The sequence below is a fragment of the Strongylocentrotus purpuratus genome, unplaced genomic scaffold (genome assembly GCF_000002235.5).
Source record: "Strongylocentrotus purpuratus isolate Spur 01 unplaced genomic scaffold, Spur_5.0 spur5_scaffold_17, whole genome shotgun sequence".
NCBI lineage: Eukaryota > Metazoa > Echinodermata > Echinoidea > Camarodonta > Strongylocentrotidae > Strongylocentrotus > Strongylocentrotus purpuratus.
The window spans coordinates 23662294-23682428 of record NW_022145602.1 but is presented as its reverse complement, the minus strand read 5'-3'; the positions used below and the strand labels follow the sequence as shown (position 1 = coordinate 23682428).

General features: G+C 35.2%; 1 protein-coding gene across 1 annotated transcript in view; it reads left to right on the top strand.

Moving 5' to 3' along the window:
* The first annotated feature begins 243 nt into the window (after nt 1-243).
* LOC115924949 overlaps nt 244-20135 on the top strand; it is an 81763-nt gene continuing 61871 nt past the window's right edge. The window contains exons 1-8 of the mRNA XM_030987950.1: nt 244-323; nt 6872-6987; nt 8691-8755; nt 10644-10707; nt 13317-13478; nt 16650-16758; nt 17306-17356; nt 19010-19060. Coding sequence (XP_030843810.1) covers nt 6887-6987; nt 8691-8755; nt 10644-10707; nt 13317-13478; nt 16650-16758; nt 17306-17356; nt 19010-19060 — 603 coding nt within the window. The 5' untranslated portion in view covers nt 244-323; nt 6872-6886. The remainder of the gene's footprint in view (nt 324-6871; nt 6988-8690; nt 8756-10643; nt 10708-13316; nt 13479-16649; nt 16759-17305; nt 17357-19009; nt 19061-20135) is intronic.

Here is a 20135-nt window from a genome sequence, read left to right as displayed (position 1 = left end):
TCAGCTCTCAGTTAACATAAGAAAAAGAGGATCGTGGGGGACCAATGGTCACCGATTAGGCATTGATTGTTGTATAGAGGGTGCAAGTAGCACGGTAGTGCAGTAGGCCTTAAGAGTAATAATTATCTTATCTTGAGTGTGACGAGCGCGACGCGACGAACATGTGTAAATTTGGCTCGAAATTTAATTTGGAGATACTGCACTGCACTACTCTGCACTAGTAGTTTCGATTTGCAACACACGATCGCAATATGATATCGGACTATTTTGTGCTGGATGGATGCCACCCGTTCTGATTCTGTTTGGTATCTGAATTTGCATTGGTAAGGATATGAAATCTGTTTTGATGAATTAAAAATGTCTTCTTCATGTTTTTTGTTTTGTGTATGTCTCATATTGACATAAATTGAGCATAATACACGTGCCAAACCTCAGTTTACGCTGTTTGTTTAGTGTTAGTTTGTCAACCTCCAGAGCAGCAGAACCAGTGGGATCGGAGTGTACGGAAGCTACGATGTATCAGCGCCCGGGGTCCGGGCAGCACAGGCAGCGGTGTTGGCATGGAGCTTCGCCTGGTGATGGAATGGGGAGCCTGGATTAAATTTAAAAGAAGTCGGACTGGGTCTTACTCTTTCTAGTCTTAGACTTAGCGCGCATTATCATGTAGATCTAAACATTTGGCACTGCTAACAATGTTAAATGTTGCTTGAAAGTTTAATGAATTTTGGTGTCTTGAATCGATCATGTTGCCATCATAAATCAATCATTGCATTGCCATTGCCTTGGCCATTGCAATTTTCAGGGGTGGTTGTCATGACTTCAAAATCATGGTAATGGTAGATTAGAGCCTACTAAACTATGTTTTCTTCCTCTCATTGAAAAAAAAATCTTTTGGCTTCTCCTTATTAAAGTAAAAGTAATATTAATGTTGTAGTCTATTTTGGTTGTACATTTTGAGACAAGACTGAGCACACCAGTGTTGTGCGGACAGTCGTTGACTTTGAGCATGTTAATATAGTAAAACTTGTTGATGACTAACGTTAGACTACTCTACTACTAGATGTAACAGTTAATGATAGATCATTTTTTCCCAATTTGATCTTACAGACTTCAATATATTTCTTTGTACAGTCTAGAGTTGTCAAAATAAATGGTCTAATCAATTATCTACTAATTAAATGTGAGGTACCCATTGTGCATAGTGTTTTACTATCTACTCTAGATTGAAACTCTTTAAACAAAACTTTAGCCCTTTCATAACGATTGCCCACATTTATGGTTTCAATCAATGAATTACAATTCAAATTACAGATCCCTAAAAAATATGAATTTATATTTGAAAGAACAAACATTTCTGCTCATAAAGTCATAGTCATACAGTACTTGTAGATGATTTAGGTCTACTAGATATACTGTATAATCTACTAATATTATGCTTCCAGTTTAGAATATCGGACTTAAAAAAAAAAAGTTTTGAAACCAACTTTTTGTATACAAATTTCCCATTTTGTACCTTTGAATGTAAACAAGCATTGATGTGATTTTTGAAAATCTGAATAAAAATGTAAAGAACTCCATTGAAAAGATTTTTGTATAAAATGATATAAAAACTGACTTGAAATAGATAGATAATTTGTTGTCCTGTACTTGAACTTGTTCAAATTTCAGTTTGTCGTGGCACCAACATTTGTAGTTCCTACTCAGGGATCCACACTGCCTTCTTTTTGGAGGGGTGTACAGATACAGATTTTTGAAGTCTGAAGGCACACTCTATCTAAAAAAAATCAAAATGTTGGGGTCTGAACTAAGCCTTTAGGTGCCCATGTGTCCCGGGTGTTGGACCGTGTTGAGCCCTGTATTTAATAACAAAAAGTGCCAAACGGTATATTATAAATACTAAATAGTCAAATACCAAGTACACTGTATAGGTCATTAATAGTTTTGGTCTTTAAAAAACAAAACACAACTACACTAAAAAATCTCAAAGCCTTCGCCGACCTCTGAGCCGGCATGTTATTTTGTTTTTTTGACTGTCAAAGAAGTGGATTATGAACAAGAATTATTCCTTGTCTCAAGTACCTGAATTCTGTATGCTCGTTATTTGCACCTGTCTCATCTATTTACCCAGCTCGCAGTATTGTGTTTGATTGATTGCTCTGTGATGACTGTGCATAAGGATCTAAAGTACACATAATTCATGCAGATCAATAATCCAGTTAAATATGACTGTATGTTGTGTAAAAATGGATGCCTACACCCCAAATCCTGCTGATGAACTAATGCATTTATTTGTTGGGAGAAAAGTCAGAGTTTAGGCTGCATAGAGTAGTTGCTGCTATGTCGGTCTAGCATCTTGCTTGCTGGGAATGGTTTGGGGTTCATAGTTCACTGGGAAGGAGTCCTGTGAGAGAACCTGAAATAGAGAGAGAGAAAGAGAGAGAGAGAGAGAAAGAGAGAGAGAGAGAGAGAGATCTATAGAGAGCAATTGGTAGTTGGGAGGAGGGGGGGGGGGGGACAGAAAGGCAAAAATTGGGAGAAAAGCGTGAGGGAGAGAGAGAGAGAGATGAAGAGAGAGATGAGGAGAGAGATATAGAGAGGGAGAGAGATGAAGTGAGAAAAAGAGACCGAAAAAATAATCAATAATGAATAGACAATCAAGCAAGAGAATGAGTTGAATACACATATAAACGTGATAAGAAATAGTTCATAACAAATGAAGGGGGATGGAAGGAAGATGTAATGGAACTGGACGCATCAAGATAATGCAGGGAGTTTTGTGGAGAGAGAGAGAAAGAGTAAGAGAGAGGAGAGAGAGAGAGAGAGAGAGAGAGAGAGAGGGGGGGGGGGGGGGATTGATGAGCTTGAGCTTCAAGTGTGTACTTGAAAAGGACAGCTATTCTGGTGCCAGTTTGTCACTTGTTGAAATGTCCTTGATATGGTTATTCATCAATTCTCTTGTCATTTTGATTGAGTAGTAATCTGGAATTTGTTTTTAACGCAACGAACTGAGGAGGTATGTGTCTATCAGAAATATGTTCATTTGAGAGAGAGAGAGAGAGGCGCACTGATAGACGAGGAGACAGAACAGAAAAGGAGAGAGAGAGAGAGAGAGAGAGAGAGAGAGAGAGAGAGAAGAGAGAGAGAGAGAGAGAGAGAGAGAGAGAGAGAAAGAAATAAAGAAAGTTAATTAAGAAAGAAAGAGAAGAAAGACAGACAGGGAGACATAATCAGAGAAAAGAAAATGAGGGAGAGACAGACAGACAGGCAGACAGATCTACGGACAGAGAGACAGCACAAAAAGAGAGAGAATGGGGGAGGGGGGGGGAGGGGGAGGGGGGGGGGTGGGGTTCTGTTGATACAGTAGATTTCATTAGAAAAATGGAAGAGAGAAGGGGGTGGTTGTCTCCCAAAACTATACATGTGTTTGTTGACTAACCCTAATATCATTCTGTTTTATTCACATCATTCTAGCAGTATTCTAATAATATACTGGGGAGGGAAAAATCCCCCCTGCCAAGGGTGTCTTCTTTCATACATACATACACGATACAGTGTTTAGATCTATCCCTGTGTGGGTCCTCATAGAAGCCACCTGCCATCCACATCTCAATAGAACTCTCAACAGAATGTTTGCTGAAGTATTATGAACATAGTATGTGGTATAATGGACTGTAGCATTGGTTGGCTCAGGTGCCATGGCAACACAAAGCTTACTGAGCTCATCCAGGGATGTAGTTTGTTCATGTCTCAGTCTTGGAGCATGAGTGCTTACAGAGCATCTGGAAAAGGATGTGAACTTTTGACACACATTCTGCCCCGGTTCATCGTCTAGTGTTCTGTTCCATTGTTCTTGTTACTGCACCAATGGAAAGTATTCAGAGGCAATGTAAAAATTCATTGGTGTGTTAAATTAGTGGTGGCAGTTCATAAATAATTCTGAATGTAATTGTTTTCTTTAATCTTTATGCATTGAAAGGGTCCAATATGTACATGTACATGTAGCTGATCAACAGACAAACATTGAATAATTCATTTTTAACAGGTCTTCTAGGTTTTTCCCTAATTCTACAGTATACATGTACTGTACACATGTACATATAGGTCTGCAATGTTGTTGTCTTGATTTTAGAAAGAAAGAAAGAAAAAACACTATGTTATCTACTACACTTCATTATGCAATATGCATGTACATGTAACAAAGGGACAGAATTAATTTCCTTTTTAACTCAACTTCACAAGACAATGTTCAGTTTCTATTTCCTCTTGATGATAGACACAGTACATATTCCACACATTTGATTACTAGATTTGGTAATAAATAAATGTACATGCCTAGTGGCAGCTAATGCACTTGTTTTTGCTGAAAATATTCTTAACTTCCCTTATTTACCAGGGAATAATTTTCCTCAAATTTTTTGATTAGCAATTTCAGCCGATGGATAAATATTTCAAATGAAATTCTGTACATTTCTATGGAAGAAAACTGCTACACAAAAGATATTTTGTATAGCAGTCATGCAAAAATGCATAGCAAATTGCGATGCGATACCAGGAAAATTATTCCCTGTTTACATGTATATGCTTGTTTGTTTTATTTATTTAACCACGGTTAAAAACACCTGCTATTTGCCATAAGGCTGTTTTTCAGCAAGTCTGTTAAAAAACATAATACAAATTAAAATAACAAGAATACAAATATGTAAATAACTCTTAATAACGAGAATACAAACGTGTAAATAACTCTAATAACAATCACACTTAGTATTTTAAATATCAGAAATTATAAGGGATTTTTAAAAAGTCAAATCACCAGCTCCTTATCATAAAACAAATCATCAGAGGTAGATTGAGTGAAAGAACGAGAGAGCAAGGGAAAGAGGGAAAGAGAAAGAGAGATGAGAAGATAGAAAGAGAGAGGGAGGGGGAGAGAGACAGAGACAACGAGAGACAATAACAATTAGAACATAGGGGGAAAAAGTACCATAATTCATGGAATACAGATTATGTTTTTTGTTGAGACTACTGCTCATTCACCAGTGTGTTTAATTAAAAAATGTTATTTTAGGCCATCCGTGAAATAGATTAAAAAGAATGCATGATGTATTTTACCTGCCCTTGTTTCCAAAATAAACTCATTATCTGAATTTCAATCATGAAAAATTTGATGGTTTTATTCATTTGACGTACAGTACCTGTTTTTATAACAAAACATTCATAATTTTCATCAATTCCCTTCAACGTATGACCTTGCATATCATGAGTACCTGGCAATCTTGTTCAGTGTATAAAATATACAGCTGTAGCAGGCTTATTGTTGATTATAGCAACACTGTGTAATTTACTGAGCTGCGTATGATCTACTTCTGTGCGTATTCACAGCTGACACATTTCTCATCAATGCCCAATGTACAATACCAGGGAGTTCCCATCCATCATAGTATAAGCTTTGGCAACCTAATTAAATAGTCCCATAACCTTTGATATTTATTCATTGTTTTGCTCTGGCACCATTAGCCTGTGACCATATGCAGTTTAGCATTAATTGTTTGGGTATGGGATAATTTGATGATCTGTGGTCGGTGCTTCCAAGGCAAGTAATTTGTGTGAGTGTAAATTGCTATTGTTAGACTGAGCAACTCTGTTTTGGTTCTTGTTAGCTAGTTTTAAGCTTTATAACTTTCACATTGTCGTCGTTCATTTTTGTGTGTATTTTTTGTGTACTTATAGTTTTTCTTCTCCATGCGCCTCGAACACATTAGTCATGTGGAGTTGGCGCTTTAAAAATACTATATATTAATACTGCTTTGAATTTAATAGATTCTAATTTCAACAGATAATGCAAAACAAATTCTTAAAAGAAGGAAATGTACTACTTGTGATGTATGAAAGCTAATCTTGAGCTCTGGTAAGGGAATCATATTTTCAGAAAAAATTGCTATGATTTGTTCTGGAATGTTTATCCTGAAGTAGTTTATTTTAACCAGTGAATTAAAATCAAACACACAAAAACTTACTGGGCATCATCTACAATAAATACCAGAAATCCCATTTGCACATATACTGTATAGTGACCTGTGTAATAGACACAGGTGTCGGGCCTACTTATCCGGATTTCCTTATTTTTCTATGCTCATTACTCAGCCACTTTACCATTCCTACCCAAATTGTGTGGCACATATCATTTATTCCTAATCTTGAACATTCAGTACGTGTAACAGTAAGTTTTGTTGGATTCTGTGAGAATTTATTTTCTATCGTTACCAGAACTCAAGCTTATCTTTAAGCTGGGGATCAGACCCACAACATTCATATCTTGAATAGTCAAGTATTTAAACCACACCTATGAATGATATCTCTCTATGGTTTGAATTTCTGTAATTTATGTTTTTCCAGAAACATGAATCAACATCTTTCATAAGAATTTACGTTGGCTTCCCATCCAGTCCCGTATCCAGTTTAAAGTACTTTGATTATTATTCTTATCAATGTTTCCATCAGTTTGCTCCAATCATAGTATGCAGTATAAATAGTAAGAACTCTGCGCTCTAGCAGTAAGTCTTTATTTTATGTCCTACAAACTACATAATTATGCAGCCACTGTTTTATGGAATAACTTGCCAGAATACTATAAAAACATACAACAATTTATTGCAAATATTTATTGCAAATAGCACTTTGTAAAATCTCACAATTATGAACCCAGTGCACCATTTCCACTCCTTCTATATTCGGTTCTGTAAAGTGCATAGAGGCATGCAATTATGCTTACCAGTACTTCATGCATGTATGTATGCGCTATACAAAAACAATTAATCTTTATTATCATTAGTTTTATTGTTATTATTATTATTATTATGATTATTACCTCCAGGCTGCACCCCTGTAGATGTGTGTAGCATCCAATGGTATGGCAGCCTACACATATCCTAAAGAGGAGTATGATGGTGTAACACCAAGTCCACAGAAAGCAGATCATGAGAATCAAAGGTGACTTTATTCTTTATTATTATGATTATGATTAAAAGCTCATTTTGCTGAAAACATTTCTGATGGAATTGATTCTTTATTATTATGATTATGATTATTAAAAGGTCATTTTCATAAGAATCCCCCTTTCCGTTTTTTAACTAATCAAAAAGATCCGTCCAGAACGCAAAATGCATTATTTTTGAAAATTATAGTTTCATGACATTGTGATAGAAGCTTATTTTCTAGTACATGGGACTATTATCTAGACTACCTTATTTTGACTTTATTTACCCCGAGATATATATGTAACATACCAAGTTTGTATTCACCGTTCAACGTTAAAGTGCTAGTACATTATGCTAAGCTTCCTACGATTGATCAACAAATGTTTTTTTTTCTTGTTTAAAACCCAATGCATATTTCCTGTTTACCTGTAGTAAATAGCCAAAACAGGGTAGAGCTTGAAAAAGATTGTAAAGGTGTGCGAGTTGAACATGATAAAACGTATACTTGAACAAAAATGAAATCCAAGAAACTGTAGCCTATTGCCTTATTAGAATTTATGAGCCAGTTAAAAATATCTTGAAATAACTCCTATTTGATTTCTTAGCAAGGAAAACAATCTCTCCAAATTGTGGAGTTTCCTTGCCAGCCATTCTCCTATGGGATTAGCCATTTTGATTACAATAGCGATGTCAGAGTAGTACAACTTGTGAGATACCCACTGAAATGTATTTTAGTTTCAATGCAGGATGCTCACCTGTAAAATGCATGACAGTGGTTTCCTAATAAGGCCTTTAAAAAAAAATGTTGTATTGCCCTTTGCGACCGACCTAGAGAAAAAAAAAATTAAGCATTTACAACTGAAAAATATATTAAAAACTGAGAAATGTCAGCCCAAAGAGGGAGAAAAAAAAGTTATTATTTTTTTCTGACCGACCGACCCATGTATTAGCACCTAAAGAGCAATACAACCTATTTTTTTAAAGGCCTAATAGACCCTTAGACTTTTTTTTGTAATATGCATTCAAAGGAATGGATGTTCTCTCATAACTTAAAGTAACACACTATGTGGTTCAGCTGTTTTAAAACTTTGAACAGTTTCTTTTGTTAAGCAATAAAGTGATTTCTTGGGGTTAGGTTTCCTTAAAAGAAATCACCCATTCTAAGATATCAGAGGTCAATTGATATGTACATTGTACTACTCTGACATTTCTATTTTTAATCATCAAAATGAAAGCACCTATGGAAGAATGGCTAGCAAAGAAACTGCAAAATTGTGAGAGATAGTTTTCCTTGCTCAGTAATCAAATACATGTACATGTAGGGGTAGTTTCAATATATGTGTAACTGGCCGAAATTATATGATAAGGCTATTAACTATAGTTTGTTGGATTTCATTTTCCTTTAAACTGTTATGTTTTGTCATTGGAAGTATTTTTCTCAGATATTTTGGGCTAGTTTGCAAATATCCCGCTATTTTTCCGGTGCGACTTCACCAGCCTGAAGACTCGCACTATGCATGAATGCTGAGTAAAATATCTCAAGCTAATTTCTCGAGCTCGAGTTTTAAGTTTCGAGGTCAAGTCTCGAGCTGATGAAGACGCGATTTGTAACTTTGGGATTATTTCCCAAATAAGAAATAGCGGGCTATTTGGCAATCTTGAGCTGATGAGGACAGGCCTAATGTGAATATTCTATGAATGCTATTAATTCTCTAGGCATGACTGTACTAGTGACAGCATTAAGCCAGTCTGGTACAGCAGGGCACTGTCTTCATATGAAGGTAAGTAAAGCCAGAAACTCAATACATTTACATAAATGTAGCCTTTGAGACCTGTAATAGCTACATTTGTAGTTCTCTTGATTTTTTATTCATTGCAGACCTGCCAACCATTACGCTTTTGCTGGAATTATTCCTTTTTTTCCCTCCAAATTACGGTAGTACTTTAATTCTTTATAAAATATGGGTTATTTTTTGTAATACTTTTTTTTTTTTTTTACTGAAGAGTACGTATTTCAAAATAGTAAGCGAAAAAGCAAGAAAAAAAAGAAGTGAAAGGTGTAAATATTCTCAAAAATAAAGAAACGCTGATAATACAAAAAAACAAAAAACAACTACCGGTACCTACAATACGTGTAAATAAACTGTAGGTCCTAATATGGAAATAATAGCATGAGGAATTGAAATTTCTGCATTCAAAGTGTGTTGCTTGAAATTCCTTTTTTTTTGCCATCATGGTTCCTTTTTTTGGTTGCACAAGGTTGGCAGCTCTGTCATTATAACTTTAAACTAATGTTCTATTTTATAATTAAGTTGAATACTGGTACCAAATCCAGACTCTCCTCTCCTGAAAATAACGTTTTACAATAGCTGCTTTGAAAACGTGGAACAAATTCTCATTTTCCATCAGAGAATTAACCTAAGTTCTTGATTCAATTGACATTTTATTTCTCATGCAAAACATAGTACAATGAATAAGTATATTACCCAAAATATACAATGAAGCGACAAATATAATAGTTATAGTCAGGAAAAAAAAAAAAAATTGGGGGGGCTACTTTTCAACCTTGCCTGCATGAAAATAACATTCTAAAATTTGTTTTGCATTGAACTCTATGCGAATTTAAGGGGGCTCTTTTGGGCATTTCGGGGGCTATGCGCCCTGAGCCCCCGTGTATTTTTTTCACTGGTAAAAGGTCAAGAAAAGAGGAACCAACTAGAAGCAGAGCTTGTTGAAGTATTAGTTCCTCAGATGCTGTTTTACAATATACATGTACATGTATCTTGAAAACATAGTATACTTAGAAAATCAATAAATTAAAATATGTACCAAGAAATTATGAATTTTTGGGGGTAAAAAGAAGAAGATTAAAATATTGCAACTTTCAACTTTCAAAACATCCTTTATAACATGCATGTACATGTACTTTTCCATCAGTTATATAATATACCTATTTTATGAGTTTACATACTGGTCAGGATGTGTGTGTGTGTGTGTGTGTGTGTGTGTGTGGTGAGCTGCAATGGAGTGACCCATATGGATGGTGGTATTCTTGTAAATATGTGCATACTTAATGTATATGAAGCTGATCAATATTATATTTATCGTTCCTACTTCATAAGTAGTACTTCCTAAGTCCAAAGAGATGTAGATGTAATACCTCTTAAAGGTGATGAAATGGCAAGGTCAAAATACCAACTTTAATTGCCTGCCATACAGTCAAGTGAAGTGTAGTAGAATGCTCTATTGTATCGGAAGATGTTTGAATGGACTGTGAAATTGACTCGCATGTGACATTCATCAGGATGCAATGGCCTGGAAATCTAATTTTAATAGTCATGATGAACCTAAATGGGTGTTTAAATTGCTATTAATTTTGTTCCTGTTGCATAGGTATGCTTGAATGTGATATAGTGCCAGAATTAGTGGTATATTTTGTCTGGAAGTTGAATTGGAATTGGATAATACTTCAAACTAGATAGATTGTTGGCTAAATATCAAGTATCATTTTGGATAAGTTTAAATACACATATTTCATTCCCATTGAATTATAATGTTGGATATAAGTATTGTATGATAACAGTTCTATTCAGTGGTCATTGAACTTCGTATTGTGCTTGTTTTAAATTTTTGAAAAAATTGACAATTTTCTGTAAATTTCTTCTCAAGAACAAAATCCCAACCTGTCAACATTCAGCTATGGAAGCTTGGAAGCTTATGGAGGGGATGAAATGTGAGTATTTGTATTCATATTTTTGATCAATGAAAGCCTGTTCAGTGATTGGTCAACGTAGCATCATGTGACCAAACATAACATTGCTATTATGCTACCGATAAGAAAAATGTGCTATATGTGACGTCATCTATGGTATAGTGCACTATACCATAGATGACGTCATAGATATGCGATCGATCAAGATCAATGTGATCAGTATCGGCCCGGTCATCTGCGCTGCTCTCGATTAAAAAATTAGAGTGACATTTATGGTAAGTGAAAACATCATTTTTATGAAGGTTGGATTCCTTGGTGACAGAAATTATTATTATTATTATTTTTATGAAGGTTGGTTTGAAAAATATAAAGGAAATATATCATGCACTATTCAAGCCACTAGTGACATTATGGATTCTTTGATCCATAATTTCAACTTGAGCCTCTCAGTGCATGGTATATTTGATTACTACTATTCTATATAAATGTCCTTGGTTGATTGTTGATATATACCCCTTCACAAATGACTCAATCTTTGGTGTATACTGTGACTCTGACAATTTTACAAGATATGTGTTTATGCATTCCCCCAAATTTGAAAATCTTTTGCCATCTGGCAGATTGAAGCACTAAAATTATGTCTCACCAATCGTTCTTTTGAAAAAGTTGAAAGGCAGAAAGTGGAGGGATTTGAATGTGTTTTCGATTAGGAAGTTGGCATTTATATAGTGGACTATTTTTGTTGTTGATTTTTTATTTATTTTTTTTTTTTTTTTGGGGGGGGGGTTGTGAAATTGAAGCCTCTTATGCTTGGAATACAAATATTAGATACCATGAGCTTGACAAACCCTTTTATTTGTTATAATTTATTTCTCCATTATTCCTATTTCCACTGATGCCAACTATTCTGTTCAAAAGCCTTTCAATCTAGGCAATTTTGGCACTGTTACCAAATTTACACCTGTACAAGTGCCTCAAAACAAATGATATCATTCACCTGTTACAAAATAATTGCATTTCAATAGTCAGAATATTACATGTTGTTAGGTAGGGCAAGCCATTACGTTTGCCTTTCCTAGCAACAACTAATGTATGCAATTTGAATTCTGACTATTGACATACATTTATTGGTAACAGGTGAATGAAAGAATTTTTATTAAGGTGCTTCACAAAGGATGTGCATAATTTGGCTACATTATGAAAATGACCTTCATGTATTGTGTGTGGGGGGGGGGGGGATTACATGTACATGTACATAAAGCTGGCAATGTGTTTGGTGCAAACATTGGGCCCGGTGCTTATGCCTCAGTCACACCTTTGCGTATTGGGCTTGCGTATTGCTGCGTATTGCCCGAACGCAGACATAGGCAGTCATACCCAATAAAGCGCAATGAAACGTGCTCACTGCGTACTCATTACGCAGACTAGTTTTAAAATTTTCTAAACTATCGCAAGCAAACGCAAGGTCTTATCACCTACGAGCGGATACGAGTGGCAACCAGTGAATGCGAGCAACAGCGAGTGGCTTAGCGCAAGTATACGCAACCATACGCACCTCTTTTCTTTGGAGCGCGTGTCACTGCCTATAGCTGCGTTCCCTGCACGATTTACCTCGCAAGAGCTCGTTGTCGTTCGCATGATTGCGCGTATTGTTGCGCTGTTGCTCGCCTACCACCCGCAGCAGCAAGAACTATTGCAATTGTCGCTCGCTACGCTGCGAGTCTAGCTCGTACGCCGTTCGCTTTCGCTCTCTCTTACTGCGATTAGTTGCCTGGCACCAACCTAGCACCAACCACCGTCGCTGCGCTACATAACGTTAATAAATAAACATAATTCGTCTCTGCTTCTTCCAGCTGAACCAAAAGCTTAATCTTTTGCAAGGCAGAGCTCTGCTCCCGGGCCATTTTTTTTCATTTGATTGATTTTTCTTGTAGATGTAGACTCGTCAGAAGCCCGCAAAATGACTTTTATTTATACGCCGTCGCAGCCCAAGCGAGCTGGTACGCTGTAGAGCGAGCTGGCACGCAGCAGTACGAACAACAGACGAGCTAAAGCGAGCGAACACGCAGTGAGACGCAACGAGACGTACTGGTGCGAGCGACTAGCGAGCAGCAAACGAGCAAAGAACCAGTTACATACGCAACGTGGCGAGCAAACTGCGTATTGAATCGTACTGCTATGAGCAACAGCGAGCTATAGCGTGGTCATAGGCAACCGTAGGCAGTCTTAGTACGAGAGGCATACGAGCTACCTACGAGCTAGATACGCAATAGTGTGACTGCTACCTTCAAGTTTGCCACGTATCGCTGGGAACGGCTGCGTATTGATATACCCGGAACAGCGCAGCAATACGCAGCATCATACGCAAAGGTGTGACTGAGGCATTAGTCAAACCATATCCAGTTTGAAATGGCTCTTAATGCATGATCGTGTTTGCATGATATTTCTAGAGCAAACTGCAAATCTAAATGTAGAGCAGGGTGGATTTGTGATTCATTGTAGCAATAGGTAGAGATATAAAAAAATTTTAAAGGGCAATCCTACCCTTGTAATAAATTCATTTGTATAAAGGCAGAATAAGAGACACTGAATGCCGACAGTTTTTGACTTTATATATTCAATTGTTACAGAAACCAATCGGTAAACATATTTGAAGAGTTGGAAGAACTGCGTTGTCAACGTCAGAAACTAACAGAGACCAATGAAGCGTTACATAGACGGCTGGAAACAACAGAAGAGTCTCGGACAGAGCTACTCAATAAAGCAGAAGAAGCAAAGGAAACTATCAGCAGGTATTAAGTCATTTTTAATCAAATAGTATTCTAGTTATATTTATCGCACAAGGAACAATAATATATTTTGGCTGCCCGGAAGAAGGGGATTGTGCCATTGACCATACATTCATGCAGGTCTTGTGGCCTTATTGCGGACAACAGGCAATTATCTCTTTGCACTTTCAAGTATTACTTTTTGTAATAATACAATACTGTCTAAATCATCCATAAGAATTCACCTACTGTACTTTCATTACTAATAAGCAGCACTGATTAAACCCAAATAATATGTGCAGTTAAAGATAATCTTTAGTACTGGTAATGTGATTGCATTGTGAAAGAAAAGGTGTGGAAAGGATCAGAAACAGTTGATCATGTAGCATGTAAGTATTGGTGTGCACTGCAAGGTTCTGGAGTCATCAAAATCATAATAAATTTGACCGAATCTTGGTAAAGTAACAAGCACTGTACACAGAAAGCTATATATGGGACAACACACACGGTGTCGGGGCTAGTACTACCTTGATTTCCTTGTCTTTCTATGCTCATTACTCAGCCAGTATACATTTTCTTCCAAAATTGTTCGGCACATGTCATTTATTTGTAATCTTGAACATTCAGTGTAAGTTTCGTTTGATTCTGTGAGAATTAATTTTATTTTATTTTACCAGAACTCAAGTTTATCTTTAACTACTTCAAATAGGTTGATTTGTTAATTTAGATTTTCAAAAAGATATATACAGTCACATCCTTTATTTAGCATCCACATGTATATAATCATATTTCAAGTTGCGGTTTCAATTGAACTTCTTTATATAATTTCAGTAGGTTGATGTACATGCATGTATTGAGTTTATACACCTGTTAATATTTCTGATATAACAGCGGATGCATGAATACACATGTAAAATATTACTACACCAAACATCAAAACAAAATATGATCCCATTTCACGTTTTGAGTGGCAGTTTCAGTAATCAGTCGTGCTGTGTAATATATTGTCTAAGCAGGCTCTTTACTTAATAGCTCCTCCTAATATAACAACATATTTGACACAGTCCGAGACTGATAGACTAGCGAGTGTGAGACATACTTTTCTGTTTGCTTTGCGGGAGCTCTTTATTGTTTTGGTGCAATTTTCTCAGTGATATTGAAGTAATTGATATTTTAACCAGAGCTCTTTTTAGTGGAGCTTTAGTGAGCTAAATCGCTCACAGCTCTTCTTGAAGGAGTAGGCTTTGCTCAAGAATTTATGGCATTGTGTTTATTAAAGGTACATGTAATCTTGAGCTCTGGTGTGGAAATCATATTTTGAGAGAAAATAGCTATGATTTATTCTGGATTATTCATCCTGGATTATTCATCCTGCAGTAAATTTGTTGTTTGAACCAGTGAAATATAAACAAACTCACAAAAACTTACTGGGCATCATCTCTAATAAAAACTACAATTCCCATTTGCACATAGTGACCTGTGTTAAGTAGGGCCTACTTACATGTACAGGTGTAGCTTTATTTCTTAATCTTGATATGCACATTACTCAGCCACTATACATTTTCTACCAAAATTGTTGGGCACTTGTCATTTATTTGTAATCTTGAATATTCAGTGTAAGTTACGTTGGATAAATGTCAAATTAGAGTCTATGCCTGCAGACTACTTTCAATAGCACTTCAATAACTTGACTTGATTAATTTGATTGAGACCGATCATCAGGGATTTAATTGGGATTGTTGAAGCTGTGTAATTCAATTGTCTATTCTTTGGGAGTTGCATCAATACTCTGGGAGTTGCATCAATACTCTGTAGTTAATTTGATTTGTTGAGCAAGCCATATATATATGTTTCATAAATAAATCTTGCTGCGCTAGCTGAATACAGGTGTGATGTGTATATAGCTACTTTATCTACCGGTACAATACAAGTACTAGTACGTACATGCTAGTTTGTTGGAATATTAAAAGGGAACATATGATATATATTCTTTTTTATTCAAGATCTGTTGTTCTGAAGATAGGATTTGCGAGAGTGCGTATTTTTTTGTTTTATATTTCTATTTGCTGTATTGCTCTGAAGTAGGATTTTGAAAGGTATCCAAATAACCCAATTTTGTGTAATGAACAAAGAACAGTTTTGTATTTAATTCAAAAAGGGGTTAATTCATGAATTTTTAAGATGAATGACGATAAAAAAGTCACTACCGGTATCCCTTTTACAACAATCATTTCACATTTTGTGGTTTAGCTCAATATTGTTTGATTCAGACCCGTACAAAGTATATCAGATGCATGAGTAGAAAGGGCATAAATTTCTGCACAAACTGCACCTACATTATATTTTTTAATGACTATATGGCTTTTGATGCCAGAAATATAAAAGTGGAAAGTAAGCTTTTAAATCCTTAGCTTTGCAATATGTTCATTGTTTGGGGATTAAAATTGCAATTGTGTCAACTTTTTAACGAAAGTCATATCCATATATAAATCATTTTCAGAGACCTGGCATTTTTTTTAACAATGTAGCAATAAAAGCAAATATATTGTTGCCAATTTGAAGAGGGATATGTGCTCAATTTAGCTCTAAAATAAATCCTTTCCTTACTGAGTGGTACCATGAAGGTATAAAAAAAGAAGTAAAAACAACACTTTGCTTGTCTTGAAAACAGTTTTGATATTTCTCTGCAGGCCATGTTAGAAACAGTAACTGTATAGAAAGACTGCACAAAAAGTGACCTTTATAGGCAGATGGTACAGACAGGGGGGTGTTTCATAAAGCTGTTCGTAAAGTTATGCATGACTTTACGAAAGCCAAATGGGATGCTCAATCATTATTGATTATTATTTACTAAGTTGAACTGTGCAGATGTAGATTAACATTCTTATTATAACAACATTTTTAATGCAAAGTATATTTTTTACCATAATTTAATTGAGGCTATTGGAAATATCAGAAAAAACTTTGGGCATCCTCTCTGGCACTTCATATACAAGTCGTTCGTAAAGTCATGCGTAACTTTACAAACTCTTTATGAAACACCCCCCGGGTTGATAAGAAACACACATATACCTGTATGCAGGTGGTCTTTCTATAAAGGTAGACACTGAAGCAGATTTTATTGTAGTCTGAAAATATTTTTAAATACCATTGGCTTCTTAAAGACAAGAAACAAATGTTGTTCTTACATTCTAGCCTCCTACAGAAACAAAGTGTGTTTAAAGATCAGATGAGAGAGCTACGAGACGAGATCAAATGTCTTGAAAACAACTCTTTGTGTTGGCAGAATCAAGTAGCTGAACTGGTAAGACATCTATGCTTTAATCTTCTTTAACATGTCATTTCTCCTTTCCATATACTTAATATCCTTTTGTTTTATAAAAAATGTATTATGTAAAGAGAACCTTATTCACAAGTATAATGCGTCTAAGGTTTCCTCCTCATTACTGTAGATTAAGTTAGCATCCTTTGTATTTAATTACTCACATAACATTGTTTTTTATTGTTTTAATACCACCTATCTATCATATGTTTTGTAACCTTGTACAATGTACATGTATATGCGTTACTTTGTAAATTATTTCCATATGCAGTTAATGTGGAAATAAAACCTCAATAAAAATAATAATAAATAAAAAATACAGGAAATACCACTCAAATACATGTACATGTACCGGTAGGCAATAGTTTATAATGTGGAAAATGAAATAAAGGGCCTTCATCAAATTTACACAATGGATATACAGGTACATGTACATGTACGCTACACTACATTTTGTATGTACATGTATGTACCCCTTTCTTTTATAAGGAAATATTAACAAATTTTATTTTTCTTCTTCCAATTTTAGGAATCAGAAAAGCAGTCATTAGGGAAAATTGTGCGACTATTGAAAAGTGAGGTGGGTGTACTTTGTGTTTAAAAGTTGAATTGCTATAGTAACAACTAACCTGTTAAGTTCCATGATAGAGATACATGTATTGGCGTTCAACAATAAGGGATAGAGCAACGTCGATCTGGCGCTGCTCAGTGGCTGCCGGGCTCACGATCAATTGGGCAAAAATAATTTCCATTTTCGGTTTAACTTAATAAAATTTGGAGTGGACTTTAAATTATTATTATTATTATTATTATTATTATTGTGAGATGAGGTCTATAAATAAAAATGAAATCATATCCAAGGACTGCACCATTTCATTTTTGTATAAAATACATTTGATCTATTCTCAGAGCTTACAACCAGCCTGTTTTAGATCAATTCCAAGCGTCATAGAACGACATTTCCAGAGATTTTCTAATTTGAATAAAGAATATTATGGACTTTGCTTCAAAAGTTTACAAATCAACGATACAATATATATTAACTATTAAATACTAGTTACTTTCAAAACATTTTAGTTTCCTGTGAACCGGCCATCAAGTATGATGAAATATTGACTTTTATATGTAAAGTACATGTAGAAGGACTTTCTTGGAGTCATTATCCCGGTATACACTTTATGAACGGTTGATAGGAAACTCAGCTGTTGTAGGAGTAGGTCTCATATTAACTTAAATATTATATTATAAATTTGTAGATTTTTATTAAAATTTATATAATATTCTCTTTTCCAATTTCAAAGTTGTCTGAAATTGCCATTTTGAAACACTTGGTATTGTCCTTTATACAGAAAGGCCATACATGTAGTTTGAATGTGATCTGCAGGTACTCATGTGAATTTGTAATATTTTGTAAATTAGCTGTGCATATATACACTCAGTCTAGTATATATAGCAAGATAATAAACCACTTCTTCCTACATATTTCTTCTATTTCAAAGCTTTCTTTTCCCAAATAAAATAAAAAATGCCGAAAGAAAACAAATACCTCCTCAATGTGTTAATATGTACATTTTTTTATGATTAACTTCACATCAACTTTCTGCTCATTTAGAGTACCGATAAGCAATTTCAGATTAACAAGTTTCCCTTTACATGGAGCCCACATGTCAATACATTGCGTAGATCTACTTTAAGACGACTGTTTATTCAGCGCCATGGTTACGATGACTAGCTTCCGTTACTCTCGTATCACATGGGCAAACGAGTCGAATAAAAGAATGAAAAGAAAGACGAGGTCTCGCAGATGAAAGTTTGATGAGTTCACACATCGTGATGAATTAAAGCGTTTCAAATAACACCTGCGTCTATACACCCAGGCAACGTAATGCAAAGCCAATCAGCCATTCTCATATTGCTCCAAATTGATGCAAGACTGCCTAGTTACTGAATTCACCTGTTACAAGGTATTGTGGTCATAGTGCAAAATAATTCATTTAAAAAATAAATTTCTTGTCGGGGGAGTTGTTACAGGATTTTGTGCGGTAGAAGTGCAAATTTCTCACAGTGATATTGACATATTCTGTTAATATATCACCAGAGTTCTTTTTCAGTTTATTAATCAGAACTATTTTGGAGCTTCCAGAGCTACATGTAAATCACTCACCGTTGCCGTGTATTGTTATTATAAAGAAATAAAGCTGATAATTTTATTAACTTTTGTCTTTAATTGTAGGATACAGAGAAACTCTCATTGAGAAGGGCAGTGGCTTCACTTGAAGATGAGGTAGGATATGCTTTTCACATCAAGTTTTGTTTAAATGTGGTGTTCATTAAAATTAGATATCATTCTTGAAGTAGTACAACCTGTTATACGACTATGTCTAATTACTTGTAATAACTGCATCAATGTTATTCAAATTTAATTGCAGCCAGTGAGATAACATAATTTCAGTAGTTTATATCAATAATTGTAACTTTTTATGAATGATAACATTTATGATACAGGACCATGTTATGTTTTATTGCAATTTATGCATAATGATGGTTGGAAGTATTCTACCTTAATTGAGGTATTGTATTTGTATTACAGTTGACCCTGGTATAATAAATGTACATGTAAACTGTATAGGATTACATCCTTATCTCTATGCAATTGATGAAAACGAGAGCTGAAACCAGCATAAGGATTGTCAAAAGTGCATTGTGACATAATGGGAAAAGGGGGTACTGGTATAATACAGAGTCATATCGGCTGAAAAGCTATCATGTGGGGTACTTAGTGGTTTCTTATACGTGTATGAGCATGCAATACAGCTAGCCTTTTTAGCACAGTTCATCATTTACAAAAGATTAGGGTGTTGCGCAACTACGCATTCCTATGTGTTCTCTTGTTTGCGTTGTTTTATTGCACACATTTTGATGCAAGGCCAATCTTAATGGAATTGAGAGGGATGACCAGGAAAGAATCAAGGCATGAGATTGCAAATAATACCCTCAACATTCCTTAAAGCTAATCTTGAGCTCTGGTATGGGCATCGTATGTCGAGAGAACATGGCTATAATTCATTCTGGATTATTTATCTTGCAGTAAAATAAAAACAACCCCACAATAGCTTGCTGGAAATCATCTTCAATAAAACCACAACTCTCATTTGCACATAGTGTCGGGCCTACTTATACCTTGATTTCCTTATCTTTCTATACATTTTTTTACTACAAGCGTTTGGCACATGACAATTATTTGTAATTCTGAACGTTCAGTGTAAGTTTTGTTGGATTATGTGAGAATTTATTTGCTATCATTACCAGAACTCAAGCTTATCTTTAACAAATATTACATGTATATTATATTCTATCCT